The following is a 23,363-nucleotide window of genomic DNA, read 5'->3' on the forward strand; positions in this document are numbered from 1 at the left end:
AATATCGTTTTTCTCAGTGAATTTACAGTTTTGCCGCATGGCTGAGTCGGTGGGATTCTGCGGAACAGATCAGAGATGGTTACTCTGTGTGACAGTTTACAATCAGTACCACCACAGAGACAGAATAAATTCTGTTCAGTTAGCACCAAAAAGATTGAGGGCATTTATGAGTGGTCTCATACAAAGGCTATGCAGACTGTTTATGGTTCTAGATGTTTCCCTCAGATTCCTGTGAAAGGTCACTGACGCATCCAGACAGCCGTGCCTGGCTGGCAGGTCTTTACCTCTCCGCTGGCCCAAAGGCCCCTGTCTGGACCTGTTGCTCGGGGGAGAAATTCAAGACACAAACAACTACACCATCCTGAAAACTACACCACCCTGAAAACAAAACCTTCCCGTCACTGAGTCAGAACGTTAAAACCAGCAGCCAGCTGACGAGCAGACAAATGACACAGTGTCTGTGACACAGTCTGATTTTCCAAACGGACTCGCTGTGCTTTGGCAGGGCTGTGGTGTTCAGGACAGCCGGCTTATGGTACAGTGATCACATATGAAATATACATTGCATAAGCCTCTGATTCTCATCTTATAACAGCAGCGGGTCATTTGTAGCCGCTCAGTTCTTTGAAAGATAATAGAACGTAACAGAACACACATACACACGCATACCCACACACAGACACACACACACACACACACACACACGCACACGCACACGCACACGCGTGCGCACACACACACACATACACACGCATACCCACACACAGACACACACACACACACACACAAACACACACAAAAAGGATGCTTTCTATATTTGTGTGAAAAAAACCCCACTGATACATGGGCTGTGATAAGTTGATAAGTGAGTGACACCCATGTGGCAGTCATTCAGTCCTCTATTACAGTTGGAAATGAGTCGGAATGTGTCTGACTTTACGCTGTCAACATGGCAGCTTCACACAATGTGATTTATTCATTCAGTGTAGTGTCATTACTGTTCCTTACATAGGACCAATGCTGAGTTAAATCAGGTGAAAACACGAGCACTAAACAGGAAATTTACTAAAGAGATCTGGAAAACTACCCATAGGCCAGAAAAGACTGTTTAGGGCCCTTCTTTTTCAGAGGACAAAGATAACAATACACATGTCTATCTGATCATCTGAGAACAGACAAGGAAAGATCCATTAAAGAACGCTTTATAATGATGCAGCTTATAAAACACACGCACACCAAAACTCATCGCATACACACGTACATACATACACAGACTCACATACACTCACTCTAACACACACGCACACACACACACGCACACACGCACACACACACACATACACTCACAGGTGTATGCTTAAAATCTCAGCATTGGGAAACATTGTGAGAGTCCAAAATCAGATCCCTCTGTTACATTCACAAAAAAGATGAAAGAAAACCAGAACTTTTTACATTATTCTAACAAAAGTTTTGACAGTGGATTACTGGCAGCATATGCCTTACTGTCAGGTGGGAACAGAGGTTGTTTTATCAGTGTATCAGTACAAGTTCATTTATCAGTATACGTCTTTCTAATATATATACATATTTACACATTTTTTTTAATCATACTAGATGCCTCTGTCCCCAGGAGTGACTGACAGAGTTCACCCCACATGTGTATGACCACTCTATGCCACCTGAAAATCATATTTTCACACACACACAAACATACACACAGGTGTCATTGGAGACCAGGAATGGGTGCAAATATTTTTTTGTGATGTCACAGTCTCTATGGCTGTAAGTACATAAATATGCCGGCGTTTTCTGATGTCTGGCCAGGACAGAGCACCGAAGGCTTTAACAGGGTACTGTGGCATCTCACGCCTTCTCTCTCTCTCTCTCTCTCTCTCTCTCACACACACACACACATACACACACACACATACACACACACACACATACACACACACACACACTCCACAGTTACACACTGAGTCAAACAACAACACAAAACATCAGACAGATGAGGCATGCAGCCAGAGTAAACATCACACACACACACACACACAGGCTGGGACAGAGATGTGTGAAACACTCTACATCATTTACTGTCTCTATGGAAGGTTGTAGAGTGTTTGAGTTTCCTGTTACTATGGTGACGCTGTGTCCGAGAAAGGATGGTTGGAAACAGTGATTCTCTCTCATGTACTCGTGACAAACACAAATACTGACTTTCAGCCCTTGGGTCCAGGTTTCTCGCAGTAGCAACAAACACAGAACTGGGACTTTAAACTGAATTTCCCAAATTTATACTAAAACACAGGTTCACTCCAGTTAAAGTCTAAAGCCCACACTCAGACTGGGGGAGGAAGAGAGTGATCTGACTGGGCCAGGATAAGGCAGGGCTTCACCGTGACAGGCACTGACTCACATAGAGCCCTCATCCATTAAATCAGCCCATTTACACCACAAACCATAACAATCTCAGAGATAACCCGTCATAGATCACATCAACAGGACGAATGCTCACACACTGTGAGTTTCTGTTTCATTCAGCAGCACAGAGACAGAATGGTCTGTTCAAATACAAAAAAAAAAAAAGCCACACAACTGCCAACAGTATCTCTCAGGATCTTGAGCAATCACTCATTTTTGTGTGTGTTTATGTGTGTGTGTGTGTTTGTGTGTGTGTGTGCATGTGTATGTGTTTTTGTGTGTGTGTGTGTGTGTGTGTGTGTGTGTTTTTGTGTGTGTGTGTTTGTGTGTGTGTGTGCGTGTGCGTGTGTATGTGTTTTTGTGTGTGTGTGTGTGTGTGTGTGTGTGTAAATACGTGACGGACATCATGGAAGACACTGACCTTCGCCTTTCACTGACCTGTTCAGCACACAGACCAGAGAGACCTGGTGTGTGTGACCTGGTTTGTGGTGACCTAGTGTGTAATTGTCACAGTGATCTTGTCACATGTTGAAAGACTAGATGCAATTGAATGCAAATCTTTAATCAAAATTGCTCTCAAAGCAGGAAGTCAAAAGCAGTCAGGGTCCAAAAGACAAAAACAGGCTACTGTGGGCTAGACCAAATCAAAAGACAAAAACAGGCTACTGTGGGCTAGACCAAATCAAAAGACAAACACAGGCTACTGTGGGCTAGACCAAATCAAAAGTCAGGTAACATGGTACAGTCCGCACCTGAGAAGGCTAACAAGAAGAACAGGGAACAGGGCTGAGAGAGAATAAGGGACAAGACACGGCTCAGTATTAAGAAACAGTGAAAGACTTCCCAAAGTCACACAGGAAAAGACATATCTATTCCTATACTCTTAACTGATGCACAACTTCTGAAGAGTGACTGCAACGATCCCCCAGTGGAAAACACAGCCTCAGGAGGGCTGAGAGAATGAGGGCGTATAAAATCTGGAGGATTGCAAGCCTCTGGAAGACAGGAGGACTGGGACACTCTAGGAACTGTTGGTGGCACCAGAGGCCATTGTGGAACTGGAGGCACTGGCAGCAGCTGAGATGGAGCCTTGGGCAGAGCTGGCGAAGATCTGGCCAACAGGATGGGAGCGGGGCAGTCGGCAGGGCTGGAAGAGCAGGAGGGCCAGGTGGAGCAGATAATGGCTTGAGGGCAAGATCTGCAGGAGCTGGAGACAACTTGGGCAAGAGGCCTGGAGATGGTGGAGACACTGGCGGAACAGGGGATGACCAAGGAGACTGAACTGCAAGGACTAGAGACCAGGGCAGTACTGTTGACAATCCAGGTGGCAGGACTGAAGAGGAGCTGGAGCTACAGAGGTGAAAGGAACTGACATAGGAGCCTCAGCAATGAGAACAGACAACATTGGGATTGAAGCCTCAGTGGCAACACCAGCAGGAGCAGGGTTTGGAACTTCAGATGCTGCAGCAGGAACAGGGACAGGAACATCAGATGCCACTGTGACAGGCACAGGAGCAGAGGGTGGAGCCTCTGAAGTGACAGGCAGCGAACCTCAGAGGCACTGGAGCAATGGATGTTGCCTCTGGCCTGCCTTGAGGCAACAAGAACAGAAGCAAGAACCAGGACTAGGACTGGAGACTCAGTAGAAAAAGGAACAGGCACTGGATCCTTAGGTGGAGACAGGGGCCTCAGTGGCAGCAACAGGAGTAGAGACGGGAGCCTTGGAAGCACCTGAGACAGGAGCTAGAACTGGAACCTCAGAGGCTAGTGAACTGATGAAGTGGGGAGTCTTCATGTTGTAGCACGAATCATCCTCAACTTCAGCAATGTCAAAACAGGATTCAAACCTGGGCCGCTTGGGGTGCAGGGCAAGAAATCTTCCCCTGGACCCACCAGCTAGCACTGTAAGAGCAGCAACAGGAGCTCTGGTAGGAGGTGATAAAGGGCCCCTAGAGGCAACAGGTGCAGATACGGGGGCCCCAGAGGCAGCAGGACCAGACTTGGTAGTAGTGTAAATCTGAGATGACATCGAGGATAAGGAAACTTACTTTAGCCTGCGTTTTGTTTCTTTCCTCATCCTTACGTAGATTCTACAGGACGGGTGCAGGATGCACTCTCTTTTGGCTGGTTCTATCTGAATGTGTAAAGTAACATGCAGAAATACTGAAGTCCTTGAAAGTGCCTCCATCTGCATCCATTTGTAGGCAAAGTCTTCTGCCATGAAAAAGGCTGGAGATTGGATTTGTGGGTTGAGCAGTATTCTTTAATAACAGTCCAGGCAGAGTACTACGGAAGTCCAAGTCAAGGTCAATAAACAGGCAATGGTCAAAACACAGAAGAGCAAACTACAAGAACAGAGGCCTAAACAAAGGCAAATGGAAAACCAGGCAGAACTTGGTACACAAGGGATATAGACAAGTCAAGAGGTAAACAGCTTAGGAACTCGAGAGATATGAGAGACTCTGCAGCTGACAGAGAAGGCAATAGGTGTGTATATCCATAGAGTCTGACTGAAACAGAACAGAGCACAGGTGACACTAATGACTGAATAATGAGTCCAATGAAGCGTAGAACGAGTAATCAGACGAAGCTGACCTCCGAGAGGTCAACTGACTAGAGGGTGTGACAGACCTTGTGTGCCACCGGAGGGTATAGAATTTATGGGCGCTGTGCCAGCAGAGGGGGTGTGGCATTTGAACGTGCAGCCCTGACACACATGGCACACCTGCCACAACTTAATAATTTATATTTCTCAAACATGGATAATTTCATACTCTTCATTATGAGTAATGTACATAATATTGATATCTACATGATATCTGCTACATGGATCATTTTACCCTGTGAATGTGCAAATCACACTTATATTCTGTTTGACTAATGTTCTGTTTTACATTAAAGGAGATGTAAGGACACAGAGCTTGTATTTACCGTGTTGATTCTGATATGTATGATGGAAATCATTTTACATTTAGACTTTAATTAGGAAGGGTTGAAACAAGGTGCTGAATGTTACAACAAAACAACAACAAACAAAACTCATATGATGACCGTTTTAGTATGTGCCGCCTAAAGGTGATGCCTTTGGGACAATATTAGAGTTTTCACAGCGCTTCATGGTGGCTCAGTGGTTAGCACTGTTGCCTCACAGCTGGAAGGCACACCTGGGTTTGAATCTGGGCCATCCTTTCTGTGTGGAGTTGGTGTCCACTGCTCCTAGCTCATTGTGTGTGTGTGTGTGTGCGCGCTCACTGGTGTTAGGAAGGGTTAAATGCAGAGGCTGCATTTCACTGCTCAGTGTGTTTATGAGACCAATAAAAGGATTTCTTCTTCTTCAAACTACATTAGACGTGAGATAAAAAAAAAATTCTGAAACGCACCATGTCAAAACAGTGCATTTATAGCCCATGACGCAAGCATATTTTACAGATCACATTATCATCTCAGACCGCTTTCATACAAAGCATCAGTTCAAAGCATATTTTTAAGAAATGTGTGAATAAAAGCTGAGGAACTGAGTCTGTAGAGACCAATCTTACATACTTTCAACCCTCCTCACCGACTGAAAACCGCATTAGCAAAACATCTCAGTCAGCAGCCATTGTGTTTGTGTATTTCGGGCAAATGGGTGAGAGAGAGAGAGAGAGAGAGAGAGAGAGAGGAGAGAGAAAGAGGAGAGAGAGAGAAAGAGAGAGAGAAAGAAATAGAGAGATACAATAAAATGACAATAGAACATGAGCAGGTGCTAAGTACAAAGCAGATGCTTTACTTTCCATGTTCCACTCTCTATCAGTCTCACAGTCTTCCCCACAGCACTGTGGGTTTACACACAGTAAACACAGGGTCTCACAGTCTTCCCCACAGCACTGTGGGTTTACACACAGTAAACACAGAGTCTCACAGTCTTCCCCACAGCACTGTGGGTTTACACACAGTAAACACAGGGTCTCACAGTCTTCCCCACAGCACTGTGGGTTTACACACAGTAAACACAGGGTCTCACAGTCTTCCCCACAGCACTGTGGGTTTACACACAGTAAACACAGGGTCTCACAGTCTTCCCCACAGCACTGTGGGTTTACACACAGTAAACACAGAGTCTCACAGTCTTCCCCACAGCGCTGTGGGTTTACACACAGTAAACACAGGGTCTCACAGTCTTCCCCACAGCACTGTGGGTTTACACACAGTAAACACAGGGTCTCACAGTCTTCCCCACAGCACTGTGGGTTTACACACAGTAAACACAGGGTCTCACAGTCTTCCCCACAGCACTGTGGGTTTACACACAGTAAAACACAGGGTCTCACAGTCTTCCCCACAGCACTGTGGGTTTACACACAGTAAACACAGAGTCTCACAGTCTTCCCCACAGCACTGTGGGTTTACACACAGTAAACACAGAGTCTCACAGTCTTCCCCACATCACTGTGGGTTTACACACAGTAAACACAGAGTCTCACAGTCTTCCCTACAGCACTGTGGGTTTACACACAGTAAACACAGAGTCTCACAGTCTTCCCCACAGCACTGTGGGTTTACACACAGTAAACACAGAGTCTCACAGTCTTCCCCACAGCACTGTGGGTTTACACACAGTAAACACAGAGTCTCACAGTCTTCCCCACAGCACTGTGGGTTTACACACAGTAAACACAGAGTCTCACAGTCTTCCCTACAGCACTGTGGGTTTACACACAGTAAACACAGAGTCTCACAGTCTTCCCCACAGCACTGTGGGTTTACACACAGTAAACACAGGGTCTCACAGTCTTCCCCACAGCACTGTGGGTTTACACACAGTAAACACAGGGTCTCACAGTCTTCCCCACAGCACTGTGGGTTTACACACAGTAAACACAGAGTCTCACAGTCTTCCCCACAGCACTGTGGGTTTACACACAGTAAACACAGAGTCTCACAGTCTTCCCCACAGCACTGTGGGTTTACACACAGTAAACACAGAGTCTCACAGTCTTCCCCACAGCACTGTGGGTTTACACACAGTAAACACAGGGTCTCACAGTCTTCCCCACAGCACTGTGGGTTTACACACAGTAAACACAGAGTCTCACAGTCTTCCCCACAGCACTGTGGGTTTACACACAGTAAACACAGGGTCTCACAGTCTTCCCCACAGCACTGTGGGTTTACACACAGTAAACACAGAGTCTCACAGTCTTCCCCACAGCACTGTGGGTTTACACACAGTAAACACAGAGTCTCACAGTCTTCCCCACAGCACTGTGGGTTTACACACAGTAAACACAGGGTCTCACAGTCTTCCCCACAGCACTGTGGGTTTACACACAGTAAACACAGAGTCTCACAGTCTTCCCCACAGCACTGTGGGTTTACACACAGTAAACACAGAGTCTCACAGTCTTCCCCACAGCACTGTGGGTTTACACACAGTAAACACAGAGTCTCACAGTCTTCCCCACAGCACTGTGGGTTTACACACAGTAAACACAGAGTCTCACAGTCTTCCCCACAGCACTGTGGGTTTACACACAGTAAACACAGAGTCTCACAGTCTTCCCCACAGCACTGTGGGTTTACACACAGTAAACACAGGGTCTCACAGTCTTCCCCACAGCACTGTGGGTTTACACACAGTAAACACAGAGTCAGCTGTGGTCTGAGGGGGTGACCCTCTTTGGAGCTGCAGTCACATGAATCTGATACGCCCTCATTTTAGGGGTCCACAGCCGTAATAATAAACTGATTAAGAATCAGGAACTGACCACGTTAGCAGTGATTACAACCACCCAGCATAAATAAGCTCTGATTACTTATTAGGCTTTTTCATATCTTTGCCTGTGATAACTTTACATCAATTGTTCATAACAACTGGAACTGGAACAATGTATTGACAGACTGGTAAAGAAATCCTGTACTTCATTCTTTCCTTGACTAGAGCAAAATCAACTTGAAATCTACAAATCGACTACTGCACCACAGTATTTTTAGACGTTTCCCTGCTCCTAAACTCTGCTATGAGTGTTGTCTGTTTAGTGTTGTGTGACGCACAGTATATAGAGCTCTACAGTACTGTATTGCATTGTAGTGGGTAATGTGGTATGTATAACACATACTGTATTTTGGTATATTGTGTATATATTGTGTATGTTGTTACTGTTGTGTATATTGTCTGTCGTGTATATTGTCTGTTGCTGTTGTGTGTTGCTCGCCCATCTTTCTGTCCCGATGTACATTTTCATTCTATTGCAAAAAAGAATTTCCTGTCAGGGATGAGTAAATTTTATCTTATCTTAGCTTAATTTAGCTCATCCATGCTTTGACAGCAATTGTTTAAGAGTAAGCTTTATTTTCAATAATGTTTAAAATTAAATAATTGAGTTATTAATACAGGATGAGAGAACAGACATTATGTAAAGGGTAGCATTACTCTTGGCCCTCTAAAGGGAGGCTTTATTTCTAGATACTGACAGCTGATTGGTCTCCCGGGCCATGACAACACTACTGTTTAGAAACAGTTCAGTAATTACAGAGTAGTGTTCCAGTTTTATTTGCCTGAATTCAAGAGAAACATCCTACAATGTCACAGTTTCCTCTGTCATTCAACTGATCCCTATAATGCAATGAATTAGCAATTCCCAAAAGGCTTATATCTGAATATCTGTTAAAGAATATGGAAGGTGGGGTCAGGAGGGAGCCCAGTCACAGCTGAATTATGGTCTCTGTGACTCTAATACTGGTGATCAAGTCCTGGTTTATTCTTCAGACCTCAAATAAACATAAAGAGTCCAACATTATTTCCCTCCTTGGTTAATTGTTCATCATTCTCCATAATGCTCACATAGACTCATACACATTCTAAGAGGACACAAAAATATACTGAGAACAACTGTTCTGTATCAGTGACTGGACCAGATCAAATGTGAAGAATCAAATGAGCAGGCAGCTAAAACTGTGTGCTCTGAAATGCTTTCTAAGATATGTTTTAAAGTCCGTCTTTAAAAAAGATCTTTACAGTACTTATGACAATGGTATTGGTAACTTTCAAAGGCCTGTGCATTCTTTTGTTCACGTGTTGAAACTGTTTGTTTGACCAGTATCTCAGCAATGACGCAAAAGAACACATTCCTGTCGGGTAATCATTCTGTATATTATGGAACAAATGGTGTCAACCATACCAGAGACACTCATTAAAATACTGCTCTTCCTGTTTGAGAGAATTCATCTGAAAAACTCTGAGATCATACAGAGAGAGAGAGAGAGAGACAGAGAGAGAGAGAGAGAGACAGAGAGAGAGAAACGGAGGGGGGGCACATTCTTACATGACCCCAACACACACACACGGACACACACACACACATGCACACACATACAAAGGCATGGTATGTGTGTGAAGTGGTCGTGGGAAAGAGTTCTGTGTTATGACAGATCAGAACATCCTGCTGTTATCACCTGCTTGTGTCCTCTTTGTGCATGTACAATACAAACCTCAGAGATTTCAGCATTCAGCAAGGCCTGGGCAATACACGAAGAGCAGAGAGAGGATCTCTGCATGTTTTTCAAAACTGGACATTACATTATTTGTTCACTTCACTGTGAGAGACAATTAAACACACACACACACACACTCCTTCGACAAGGAAAAACAGGAAAAATCTGGGCTCTCCTTCCTGCCCTGTGACGCTGTTTGTGTGACACACAGGAAGCAGTTTAGGATGAGACAGTGGGTGAGAGTTTCCCTCTCTCACTGACCATCAATATTCTGATCTTACGCAGTAAGATTCAGGTATTCTGCTCAAATACGCTCCTTTTTCTGAACAACATACTGCGGTTATGCTCCTACACCACTTATACCAGACCAGGGGTCGCACATGTCTCCATTAACAGTGAACCCCAGTGGACTCTCTGGTAGGAAAAGGCCTTGGTCCTCAGCTACCTTGTGCTGAATACAGCAGGCCAAGATTACACACACACACACACACACACACACACACACACACACACACACACACACACACACACACAGAATAAATCAGATCAGATTCTCCCCACAGGAAGAGGCTGTCTGTCCAGCTAGTCTCATATGAAGTCAGCTGAAGTGAAGTGCAGACAAACTGACATTAACTACAGTACCTGCAACTCTCTCTCCCTCTCTCTGCTCACACAGCACATGTCAGTTTATGTGTAGAAAAATAATACAGAATCGTAACTAGTTCCTAGACACATTCCAAATATCTTCCTGTACCTGTTGCATAAAGGTCAGTACTTCTCCTAGTCTTCGTTTGGTGAGCATGGGGCCGGCCCGTCAGCCTTCGTTTAACCAAGAACTGTCAGGGCGGCCACCTTTCCATCACAATTGTTATACCAACATACAGTCCTTTAACAGAACACCGGAACCCCTCCAAAACATGGTCAACCGAAAAGGCAGAAGTATCCCACCAGCATGCAGCTGTCTGACAGGAGGGATCACATGTGATGGAAAGGTGGCAGCCCTGACTCTTCTGTTTAATACAAAACTCTAGAGATCAGTGCCTTTATCCAGGTGTGCCACTCTGACTTTAGGGTTAACTGAGGAAGAGGGTCAGTCAGTGGCGTCTCTGGCACAGAAAGCCTGGTGGGGCAGAATAAACTCTGTATGGACAGCATCTGACTCGTCAGTGAAGCTACACACAAACCTACTTACTCAATGAATCCAAACACAAATGCACGTCATCAATGAAATCACAAATGCACACAGTAATGTAACACCAGGCTTTCCATGCCAGCGACACCACTGACTGACCCTGTCCCCCAGGTAACCCTAAAGTTAATTAGCATTAATTAACAAGAACAATGACACTCTTCAGATTTATTTCCCTCACAAAGCCAAGCTCATGGATCACTACATTCAGTAAAGTAAGAGGTGATTTTCCGGGTACAGAAAGGTAAATGTCAGTGTTTACTGCAGCGAGTAGATTCAAATAAAGTAGAAACTAGGAACTTCAATAACTGGAAATAAAGTAACTTCACTATTTTAGTATACCAGGCTACTATAACCACTCATTCACTTTCAAAGACGCTTATCCTGATTAGGGTCGCGGGAGGTGCTGAAGCCTATCCCAGCGCTCATTGGACAGGTTGCCAGTCCATCACAGGGCAAACACACACACTCACACATGCATTCATACCCAGGTATGACCTAGACGTCTCCAGTTCTAACTTGCATGTCTTTGGACTGTGGGAGGAAACTGGAGCTCCCGGAGGAAGCCCATGCAGACACGGGAAGAACATGCAAACTCCACACAGAAAGAATCCTGGCTGCCTGGCTGGCTGGGAATCACACCCAGGACCTTCTTGCTGTGAGGCGACAGCACTACCCACTGCACCACCCCGCCACTATAACCAGAAGCACACTTAGCGATCTTGGTCTTGTTCTAGTGAGTGAGGCATGAGAGGAACAGCAGAGGGCTGTAAAGATATACGTCATTCAGAGCACCGGAGATTAGGCCTGATTTCTACAGGCTAACGAGAGGAGTGAAACTTAACGAAACTTAACAGAAACTTACATAGAAGAGCAAGACCCCCCTGCTATTTGGATAACAAAGGGGTTTGAGTTTTATCCAGTATTAACACACGAGAGTGTTGGATAACAAAGGAGTTTGAGTTTTATCCAGTATTAACACACGAGAGTGTTGGATAACAAAGGGGTTTGAGTTTTATCCAGTATTAACACAAGAGAGTGTTGCTGTCCTTTCAGTGAGTCTGCCTCAGAGGTGGAGATGCCCCTGGAAGCAAGGAATGTGTTAAATGTCAACTCAGTGGAAGTATTCTTTGGTACCTTTTTCTAAATGAGAATTTATGTGGTAATACTAATCTAATCTAATCTAATCTAATGGTGTCTAGTTAATGGCCAGGTGTTACATTCCAAAGCCCAGTCCAGCAGTCCATGTCATGCTACTTGTTCTAAATGAATATGCAAAATTATTTGATTGTGTTGTAATGGTTGATTTAGCTTTTACTGTATCTAGCTGGTGAATGAAGATTTCAGTCTGTGGCAGCATTCCAGTTCAGCTCACCACGGGCTACTGTCACCTACAGTAGACAGACCTGCTTGGTGATCATGTGATATTGTTAGCACTGGCTGGGTCATAGAAGGTGCTGCAGTTAACCAGTTAACTAGCTAACCACATCTGTCTTATGCTTGATGGTTGGAGTTTTGGGCTGCTGGTGTCAACTGATCAATCAATAAGACTGACTGTAGACAAGTGATTGAGCAGAGCTGACAGTCGAGTGTGTACCTGGTCATACCATCTAAGAGCCTATTGTAATTTTACTAATTTTATAATGGTAATAATTAAAATACATAGTACTAGCTAGCATCACATGCAAACAGTCACCAGACAGAAGTCCATGCTCAAATAAAAACATGAGTCTTACTAATAGTTCATTACAGCATTCAAAACAGTCGATACTTTATTAAGCACGTGCAGGGACAGAACCAAAGCCATGGGCTCTTCCTGTACGTACAGGAAGATTGCATATTGTAGACTGTACATGCCTAGGGCAGGGGTAAAGTCGGGGGGGGGGGTGATGGGGCATGGAGAGGGAGGAGCTGTGGACAGGTGGACTTACCTGTGAGGCAGACTCTAGTGATGGGGGGTTGAGTAGCAGCCGGAGACCTCCTGGACAAAGAGAGACAGACAGAGAGACAGACAGAGAGACAGACAGAGAGACAGACAGAACAACAAGCAGGGAGAAATTTTTAATCTGGCCCCCTAAAACTTCTCTCTCAAATGTTTTTGACGCAGGTGGAATCCCCTATAAAAAGTCTGTCATTCATGGAGTCACATGAAATTTGTTAGTGTTCACTTGAGCTTTTATCAGACTTAACTAACAGCTCTATCGTGCTGTTAACATGATCACATGGTGCTGTTTAAATCATGTTTAACAGAAACCAGTGTCTAGAGAATGTATCTTACGACATAAGACACAGTCACAGTGCCCCGACTGACCCAGCGTAATGTCAATCATCTAACTTGACACAATCCTGCTATTAGTCTGCCATGTTAAAATCCATATTACAATGTGACATCAGTGGGAGGCAAATGCAAAGCAGGTGAAACAAGTCAAAGCTTCCCCACATGGCAGCCGATACTGGCAGAGCAGATACGTTTGTCAGGAAGAGAAATAGTAAATCAAAACTTCTCTTATGTAACAAATAAATCCTCATTCTTGAAAGAAAAGAACCATTTTTAGGCCAAATAAGGAAAAATCGGTTCCTATGGTGATATAAGATGCCAAAAATAAACTCATAACAGAAGGAAGTGCAGAAATATATCCAGGAAACAGGATGCCAAAATATAATGTCTGTACAGCTTGTAATGGTCATAGGTACAAAATGTGGGTTAGACTGCCACCTTGTGGCCTGATATAGAAATCACAGCAGAATTGTTCAGTGTCCTCCAGGCTCAGAGAATGTGCCAGTCTTAATACTTAATACTTTATAACATTTACATCACATGGTATTCTTGAGTGGGGTCTGTTCATGGGAGAAGTAACTTACTTGTTTGAGGCACACTGTACATTGGTCAGGATGGTGAAGTTATTTCTGACACTACGCAGGCTTGCTAGAACCTGAAGGAACAAAAGGCATTAGCTTTGTCTCAGGAGCAGGTGTGCAGTCAGGAGCAGGTGTGCAGTCAGATGAGTCTGAGGAAAGCAGGAGGAAAGGCAGGTTTACCTGAGCAAATGGTGTGACAATCAGGTCATCCCCATGCCTGGAAAACAAATAGGATATGACCTCATTACTTGTTGCAACAAGTCAGCCTTGCTGATGATGATAAAGAAACAGAAATTTCACTTTCACTGTAGTCATTTTCAGTAAAACAAATGTGATCTGCAATGTTCTTACCCTGACTGTGTCTTTAGGCCAGATATTTACTCTCATAACCCATAACCCAAAAATACAATCACATAACCCACGATCCAACATATACTCTCATGACCCATAACCCAAAAATACAATCACATAACCCATAATCCAACACACACTCACATAACCCATAATCCAACATGTACTCTCATAACCCATAATCCAACATATGCTCTCATAAACCATAACCCAAAAATACAATCACATAACCCATAATCCAACATATACTCTCATAACCCATAATCCAACATACGCCCTCATAACCCATAACCCAAAAATACAATCACATAACCCATAATCCAACATATACTCTCATAACCCATAACCCAAAAATACAATCACATAACCCATAATCCAACACACACTCACATAACCCATAATCCAACATGTACTCTCATAACCCATAATCCAACATATGCTCTCATAAACCATAACCCAAAAATACAATCACATAACCCATAATCCAACATATACTCTCATAACCCATAATCCAACATACGCTCTCATAAACCATAACCCAAAAATACAATCACATAACCCATAATCCAACATATACTCTCATAACCCATAACCCAAAAATACAAATCACATAACCCATAATCCAACATTAACTCTCAGAAACCATAAACCAAAAATACAATCACATAACCCATAACCCAAAAATACAATCGCATAACCCATAATCCAACATACACTCTCATAACCCATAACCCAAAAATACAATCACATAACCCATGATCCAACATATACTCTCATAACCCATAATCCAACACACACTCACATAATCCATAATCCAACATACACTCACATAACCCATAATCCAAAAATACAATCACATAACCCATAATCCAACATTTACTCTCATAACCCACAACCCAACATATACTCACACACCAAATCCAGTTTCAAAGTATCTTTCACATTTCCTCTCATTGTATGGTTATTCCGCTTATGATTACAGATCCACAGTATAAAAAACTATTTCTGTCTGCTCTTTCTGTCTGGGGGGGATACTCACAATTCGGATCCGATGGACGAGTTGCGAGACATGGACTTGGGTGAAAGGTCATAGTCGCTGTCAGATCTGTACAGAAAGGACTCCCGGCGCTGATTGTGACCCGGAAAGTTAGTATGCAGAACCAGTCCAGAACCTGGGGACACTTGGGAGTCCAGTGGACTACAGCTTGTTGATGGGCCATTTTCAACATCAAAGCTGTTCACACACACACACACACACACACACAAACACAAACACAAACACACAGATGAGAAAAATATTACTCCACAAAGAATACCTGAAGGTTCTTATCAACTCTGAGATTGCCGAATAATATAAAAATTAATAACATGTCACTCATAACACAGTCAACATTAAAGTCACTTTTCTGTAACTGCTCATTATGATTCATTTTCTCTTTTGTGAAAAATTTGATGTGTGATTTTAATGAACACAGAGACAATACGTTCTGGTCCAGTCTCTTTAAGCACAGTAAAACTCCAGAATGGAGAAACTATCTGTGAACAGGAAATGTGTGTATATCATAGAATTTTTTACTGTATAAAGTTAATCTTACAGTTTTTACGATTGCTTACACACTAAAATTAAAAATAACACACAGTTAGTGAAACCTGACACTCCAGGAGTAAAACCTCAGCCCAGATCAGCACAACTATAAGCACATTCTCAGCCTCACACTTTTTTCCAAACACTAAACACACTCCTCTACATTAGACACAGAAATCTAACATGATGTCACTTCTTTAACATTTCAAGGCACTGCTTTTCAGAATACCACACCTATGAACCAATTGCTTAAACAAGGCCGTCTGGTGTTCAGACAATTAGGCGCTTAATTGCAAACTCACCAGCCAGGCGTAAGCACTATGAAAAAGACAACAGGTGAGTTTACCCGTCTTCAACAAAAATGGAAGGCAAGGTTGCAGTAGGAGGAAGAGGAAGAGGAAGAGGGAGAGTGAGGATGAGGGGGAAGCCCGCGGAGGGAGAGGAGTAGGGAGAGGGAGAGGAAGAGGAGGAGGAAGAGGAAGAGGAGGAGGAAGAGGTGGAGGTAGACCTGGTGGAGGACGTGGAGAAAGAAGATGAGGACCAAATGGATCAGATGAGATTGGAGCGACACTGGTTGACCACGTTATAAACGATGGGTTGACACTGAGAGAGGCGAGAGAGGACATAGCCTGTGAGGTGGATGAAGTGCTGTGGTCAGATCTAGCCGGGCCAAGAGATGGCACTTAGGGGCTTATGCTTTCTTTTTTGTCTCCACAAATGTTTTTGCTGTGTTTATGGTATGTACTATATTCTATTTAGAACATGTTCTGTTCTGATTTTCAGTGCAAAATGCAGCCTTTGGAAATGCATGGATGTACTGACTGATTTTCAATGTGGAGAGAAATAAATAATTCCATCAGTGTGCAGTACTGGTCTAGTGTGTTGTGTTTGGTCAATATATTCACGTACTTTACTCCAACAATATCTCTGAAAAAATCAAACCAAGAATATATCATTAGAAAAGTAGAAATGTTAAAAGTGTTTTAGATTGAGCACAGCAGTGTGTAACTGGTGTACACAGAATCAGATCATATGAACCATGTGTGTGCCATATGGTGACAAAATTGGGTTTTTATAAATTACTGTATAGTTTTGAATGAAGTGTTTCGTTTTGCAAAAGATCTGAGGTGTTCTGCTACTTGTGTGTGTGGTTGTGTGAATTGCGTGTAGTATTTTGACAAAATGAGCCCTGTTTTCGAAATCGTGCTTAGGCAATTGTAAAAAGCTGTATTAATGTCATACAAGCAAACAGCGCAGAGTTTATTCATAAAAAGGGAAATATTACGCCCCTCACCCCTTGATATCAGAGTGTGAGTTTATAAAACAATTTAGTGTGTATGTTTGTGCGTATAATGTGTGTGCGTGTGTCTTGTTTGGCTTCCTATGGCATTGTGGGGACTGACATATCTGAGATATCTGATATAATTTAGTAGGAACCTCGTGAGGACTTTATTTGTCTCCACTTCAGCAAAACTGTTTCCTCAAAGTAGTTAGGTTTTGGAAAGTTTGGGGTTAGAGTCATGTTCAATTTACTGATTTTTACGTGAAGTGAAATCGTGAGGAGTAGAATTAAGGTGTGCGTGTGTGTGCGTGCGTGCGCATGTGTGTGTGTGCGAGCATGCGTGCATTATTCTGTTACCACTGTGATGGTGCACATAACAGGAAGTGAAACCAATGAGGGACAGACATGATTTCCAGTAAATAATTCAGTCTGGTTTCTCTAGTGTCTGTAAAGGGATGCTTTGTTCTCTTGGACAGCTTGGTTCTCTGCTCTGTCCTGTCCAACCTTAGGTCAAAGTGCACATGTATGTCAGTTACTCCCCATTTCTCCCCATTAGCACCTTGTCCATTTCACATAAACATGGTTCTCTAGAGTCTAAAGACACTACTGTACTCATCATCATCATTATCATCGTCGTCATCATCTGAGAAGACCCACACACACACACACACACGCAAGCACACATATGCACACACACACACACACACACACACACGCACACACTCACACACACACACACACTTTGAGCACCCACAACTGGGATCCTAAATGAACAGTGGATATCAGAGGGGACTGAAAAAAAGACCATTTTACACTTTCATACGTAACAATTTTTCCCAGACGTTTTTTTTTCAGTCAAACACTTAGATTAGATTTCATATGTTCATCAAAGTCATTCCTTTACACTGATGATGAACAACTGAACTCAAACCCACACATACACACACACACCATCACCTGTAACCTACACACTGACCATCACTGTGTTACTACACATACACACACACACACTGTCACCTATAATCTACACACTGACCATCACTGTGTTACTACACACACACACACACACACACACTCACACCATCACCTGTAACCTACACACTGACCATCACTGTGTTACTACACATACACACACACACACACCATCACCTGTAACCTACACACTGACCATCACTGTGTTACTACACATACACACACACACACACACACACACACACACACACACACACTGTCACCTATAACCTACACACTGACCATCACTGTGTTACTACACATACACACACACACACACCATCACCTGTAACCTACACACTGACCATCACTGTGTTACTACACATACACACACACGCGCACACACACACTGTCACCTATAACCTACACACTGACCATCACTGTGTTCACACATTTTATTTTTTAAGAGTTTAATGGATGAATATTAAACCAAAGAGCTGTTTTTATATGTCTGTTTCTTGCCAGTGTTTGCAATTTGTTTGACATTTCATCCTCATTTTACTAAGAGAAGTGAGATAAAGCACCATCTTCCCTTGTGATGAGACCTGTGGCCAACAAACGGGGACTCAAGCTCCTCCTACTGCATTTCAGTACTCTGTTTTAACTATCACCAAACACACACGCCACACACACACGCACACACATGCATCCACACACGCACACACGCCACACACACACGCCGCACACACACACACATCCACACACACACGCACACGCACACACACGCCGCACACACACGCACGCACACACGCATGCACACACGCGCACACATACACACACGCACACACACCGCACACACACACGCCGCACACACACACGCACACACACACGCCTACACACATGCCGCACACACACGCATACACACGCACGCACACTCACATACACACATGCATACACACCAATCATGTGTATTTTGATTTTGAACCACAAGCAAAGTTTCATGATATGGTAAGAACAGATATGATAGTGATCACATGACATTGAGGAAGTCAGAGTGAGTACACACCACAGAGAGAGAGAGAGAGAGAGAGAGAGAGAGAGAGAGAGAGATCAGTGAGAACATGGCCAACAGTGAGGGGAGAAGACACCGGTAAGTGTAGATTTAAATGGTCAGAGGCTGTATGATATTCTCTTTTTGGTCTGTGTGTGTGTGTGTGTGTGTGTGTGTTGGGAGGGGGGGTCCATGTATGTTTGTGTGTGTGTGTGTGTGTGTGTGTTGGGAGGGGGGGTCCATGTATGTTAGTTTATATGTGTGTGTGTCTGTGTGTGTGTGTGTGTGTGAAGTGTAAGTGTAATAGTAGTGTTAACTGCTATATTTATGGTTTCTTACTGCTCTCAGCCCTAGCTGCTGGCCAGTTCCTGAGGATTAAGAAAGGAGCAGAATGTGTCGACCTCTCCCTGCCAGTGCAGAACCTTTAGAGCAGCAGACTCTCTGAGGAGACCCTATGTAAACAAACTTTCCAGTTATCCCAGGCTAAACCATGAGGCATGCCAGAGCAGCACAGAGCCCAAGAGACACAGGGTGAAGATGAAAGACCAAGTGCATACACTGAAAAACCCCTTCCAACTATTACAGCTGCTGAGGATTTACACTCATCATCTGTCTGTCCAGTGCGTGTGTGTGTGTGTGTGTGTGTGTGTGTGTGTGTGTGTGTGCGCACGCGTGTCTGTGTGTGTGCGTGTGTGTGTGTGTGTGTTTGTATGTGTGTGTGCGCATGTGTGTGTATGTGTATGTGTATGTGCAGTGTCTCCCACACACACTTTACTTGGGCGCACCGCCCAGGTATATTAACGGCCACCAAAATATATTTGGCGACCCATTTTAGCATTTTTTATCCATCTGAGAGAGGGACGCCGCCTGCGATCAGTTAACTAGTGGACAATCTCCCCTCGATCTACCCCTCCAGTACCTGTTCATTTTGCTATCGCAAGAAGGGTATAGCCTACTGCCAATGACACCAAGTTTCTGTTAGGATTTTTTCTTGCCGGTCCGGGAAGAATTTATTTTACCGGAAAAATCTGAAACTCACCAGTCACGTCTCAATAACAGTCTATGTTACAAACGCAAACATACCCAATGTACACCTAGGCTGACGACAGAATGGCAACGACCTCAAATCAGTTTAATGAACAGTATTTAATGAACAGTATTTAATGAACAGTATTTTTAATGAACAGTAGGCCTAACGGCTAAGCAAAACGAACAGTAACGATTGAGCAAAACCTCAACATTAGTCCTTAAAATGTAGGCTATTACAAAACATCTGTGGCCTAACCTGTAACATCTGTAGCCTGATTAGAGAAAAAGGCTAGGCCTACATGGCATCAGATGTAGCCTATAGGCTCCCAGGTAACATTTTATTTTCTCTTATTTTTCATTACTGCAAACTTGAAATCAAACGTGTCCAATGTGTGTGTGCCCTCCTCTGCAGTCTCCAGGCTGTTTCGCTATCAAATCTCACATGTCCTGTTTAGACACAGCCTTCATTATACGTTTTGTATGAGCAGTATTACCGGACATTTTGACTGACCAGTTATTAACTTATCATTTTTTCCCTAAATTTTACCAGGCAAATAACGGTAATTGCCGGCTAACAGAAACCCTGAATCACACGTGCTGCAGAGAAACACACACACACACACACACAGACACACACATACACACACACACACACACACACACACATACACACACACACACACACACACACACACACACACACACACACACAGACGTTCTCTAGTATTATGTTAGAAGACGATCTGTGAAACATATCATGTGAAATTCATAGGTCACACGTATTTGTTGTTTGTAACATGTAGTAGACCATTTTTGGGCCGGCAGCTAATGCCAGCCCTTTCCGCCGGCTACCGCCACAAGTAGCCTATATTTCAGACCTGAGGGAAACACTGGTGTGTGTGTGTGTCATGTGGTGCTTTCCATGTATGTGTGTGTATGTATGTGTGTGTGAGTGTGTGTGTGTGTGTGTGTGTATGTATGTGATGTGGTGCCTTCCATACAACTTCTAAAAAAACTCACACAACACAAACACAGACACACTACATACATACTACATAATTCACACAAAATACATACACACTGCACAACTCATGAGACACAATACAAACACAGACACACTACACAACTCATAAAACACATTACAGATACAGTACATACACAAATACCCAACAGGCAGACGCAAATACACAACAGGAAAGAGCAGTCTGTGAGAAACCCATGTGATCCTATGTCACGTGAGAAAACCATACGTTTCAGGGTCATTAGTATGACCCCAGAGGCAAAGCCTGGCCATTCAGGGAAAAAGCCTGCTCAAGTCAACTTTATTTAGAGAGCATATTTCAAACAGGTCTGCAGCCACATGTGCTCAGCACAAGATAAAGACACAGCGAAGGACAATAAACAAGAAATATATTATGATAAGAAAGGTTGAGAGATAACAAACATACATATTCCAACAGTCTGTTCAACTACAATCTACTTACATTCAGAATGAAAGTACATCATTTAAAAACTAAATATAACTGTCTCTATGAGATAAATATTTACAGAACTGAACCAGTGTGAGCTAAATAACACCAGAGTGAGAATACTGTATGAATAAATAGATAAATAGGATTCTTCATAGCATTCATCATCTTCTGCTTTCCCACAGTTTCCCTCTGGGTCTCAGCAAGTTACGACTATACTCACTGTGTGTAAGTGTAATGGGAGAACACACAGATGCTGAAAATGTAAAAGAGTTGACTTCTAAAGGATTACAGAACAATATAAGAGATAAAAACAATAAAAGGAAACAAGAATTAAAACAATAAAATAAAAAAAGAGAGTGTGAGTGGGTGGTCATAGGAGCCACATGAAATCAGTTTTCCAGAGTTAAGTTTTACACACACACACACACACACACACACACTCACACATACACACCTACAGAGAAACACGTACAGTAAGAATGAAAAAATGAATCATGTGAGCCAGAGGAAGAGAAACTGAGGAAACAACAGCAAATGAACATGTAAATCAGTCAGAGAGAAAGACACCACGAAAAACACAGCGGATAAGAGGAGAGACAGACAGACAGACAGACAGACAGATGGAGCAAGACAAAGGAAAAGAGAGTTAGAGAGAGAGAGAGAGAGAGTTGGAGTGAGGGAACCCAAGCTGCTGACCTGAGAGTGGAAGTGTGAAGTTTCTTCACCACCTCCTCACTGAAGTCAAAGTGAACCCTGTGGCGGGGTGACCGGCGAATCATGACTCTAGACGTGCTGCTCTAATCATGCAGCTCTACATCCAGGTCCAGATCAGTCTACACAGCTGGGCTCAGCCCTGCCAGAGTCCACACAGAACCTGGCTGCCAGGCTCTGCTCTGCAGGGCTCCACACTAACACTGTGCCCTCCCACTAAGACAAGCCCCATAGTGAGGCCATTCCTCCCTGCAGTCAGCTCTGCCTGTGGAGCCTTGAGTGTAAAGAACACCAGGGCTGCAAAGAAAACCCGGAGAGGAACCAGTGACATGGAACTGGACCTAGTGAAACTGGATTATCTGCCTGAGACCACAGGAACTACCACGGGAGTCAGACACACACTGTATCTGTAAGGTAGACTAAATCAAACAGAATGTGTTTGTTAGGGAGATTAATCGTTTGAAACTGACACCCTTTCTGTATGAAAATATGAAGGCTGAACATGAACAATAGTGGTTTCCTGTTGCCCTTTGAACTTTAAATTATGTTCAACTGTTGTTTGAGTTTCCTGTTTGAGCTTCCTATCAAAAAAGGATTATACCATGGATCCATGGATGAATATTTTTAGGAGAGACACACAAAGAAACAAACCTTTCTTTTCTTTTCTTTTTTTCTTTTCTTTTTTCTTTTCTTTCCTTTTCTTTCTTTCTTTTTTTTCTCTTCTTTTCTTTTCTTTTCTTTTTATATCTTTTGAGGAGGGGGGGGGGGGAGTTGCAACAGAACGTAATTCAGTTCAGATCACTAAAATCTGTGTGGGAATGAATATGTAGTATATGCACCATGCTGAATTGGATTATAGTAATGTCTGTCTGCTGAAATATCTACTCCAATAACCCATCCAACACACACACTACTCTTCTGCTCTCATGTCTCATGTTGCTCTGGAGAACTGCTGGCACAGTGGGTGCTGAATAAAAACACATTCCTGA

General features: G+C 43.4%; 1 protein-coding gene across 3 annotated transcripts in view; it reads right to left on the minus strand.

Moving 5' to 3' along the window:
• The window catches only part of pde4ba (phosphodiesterase 4B, cAMP-specific a), a 108,197-nt gene that overhangs the window by 26,592 nt on the left and 58,242 nt on the right, over positions 1 to 23,363 (minus strand). For all 3 annotated transcript variants that reach the window (XM_030792027.1, XM_030792028.1, XM_030792029.1), the window contains 4 exons: positions 15,333 to 15,527; positions 14,123 to 14,159; positions 13,946 to 14,016; positions 13,015 to 13,064 (listed from right to left, as the gene is read on the minus strand). In XM_030792027.1, coding sequence (XP_030647887.1) covers positions 13,015 to 13,064; positions 13,946 to 14,016; positions 14,123 to 14,159; positions 15,333 to 15,527 — 353 coding nt within the window. The remainder of the gene's footprint in view (positions 1 to 13,014; positions 13,065 to 13,945; positions 14,017 to 14,122; positions 14,160 to 15,332; positions 15,528 to 23,363) is intronic.

Source organism: Chanos chanos, chromosome 14, assembly GCF_902362185.1.
Source record: "Chanos chanos chromosome 14, fChaCha1.1, whole genome shotgun sequence".
In the NCBI taxonomy this organism is placed as follows: Eukaryota; Metazoa; Chordata; class Actinopteri; order Gonorynchiformes; family Chanidae; genus Chanos; species Chanos chanos.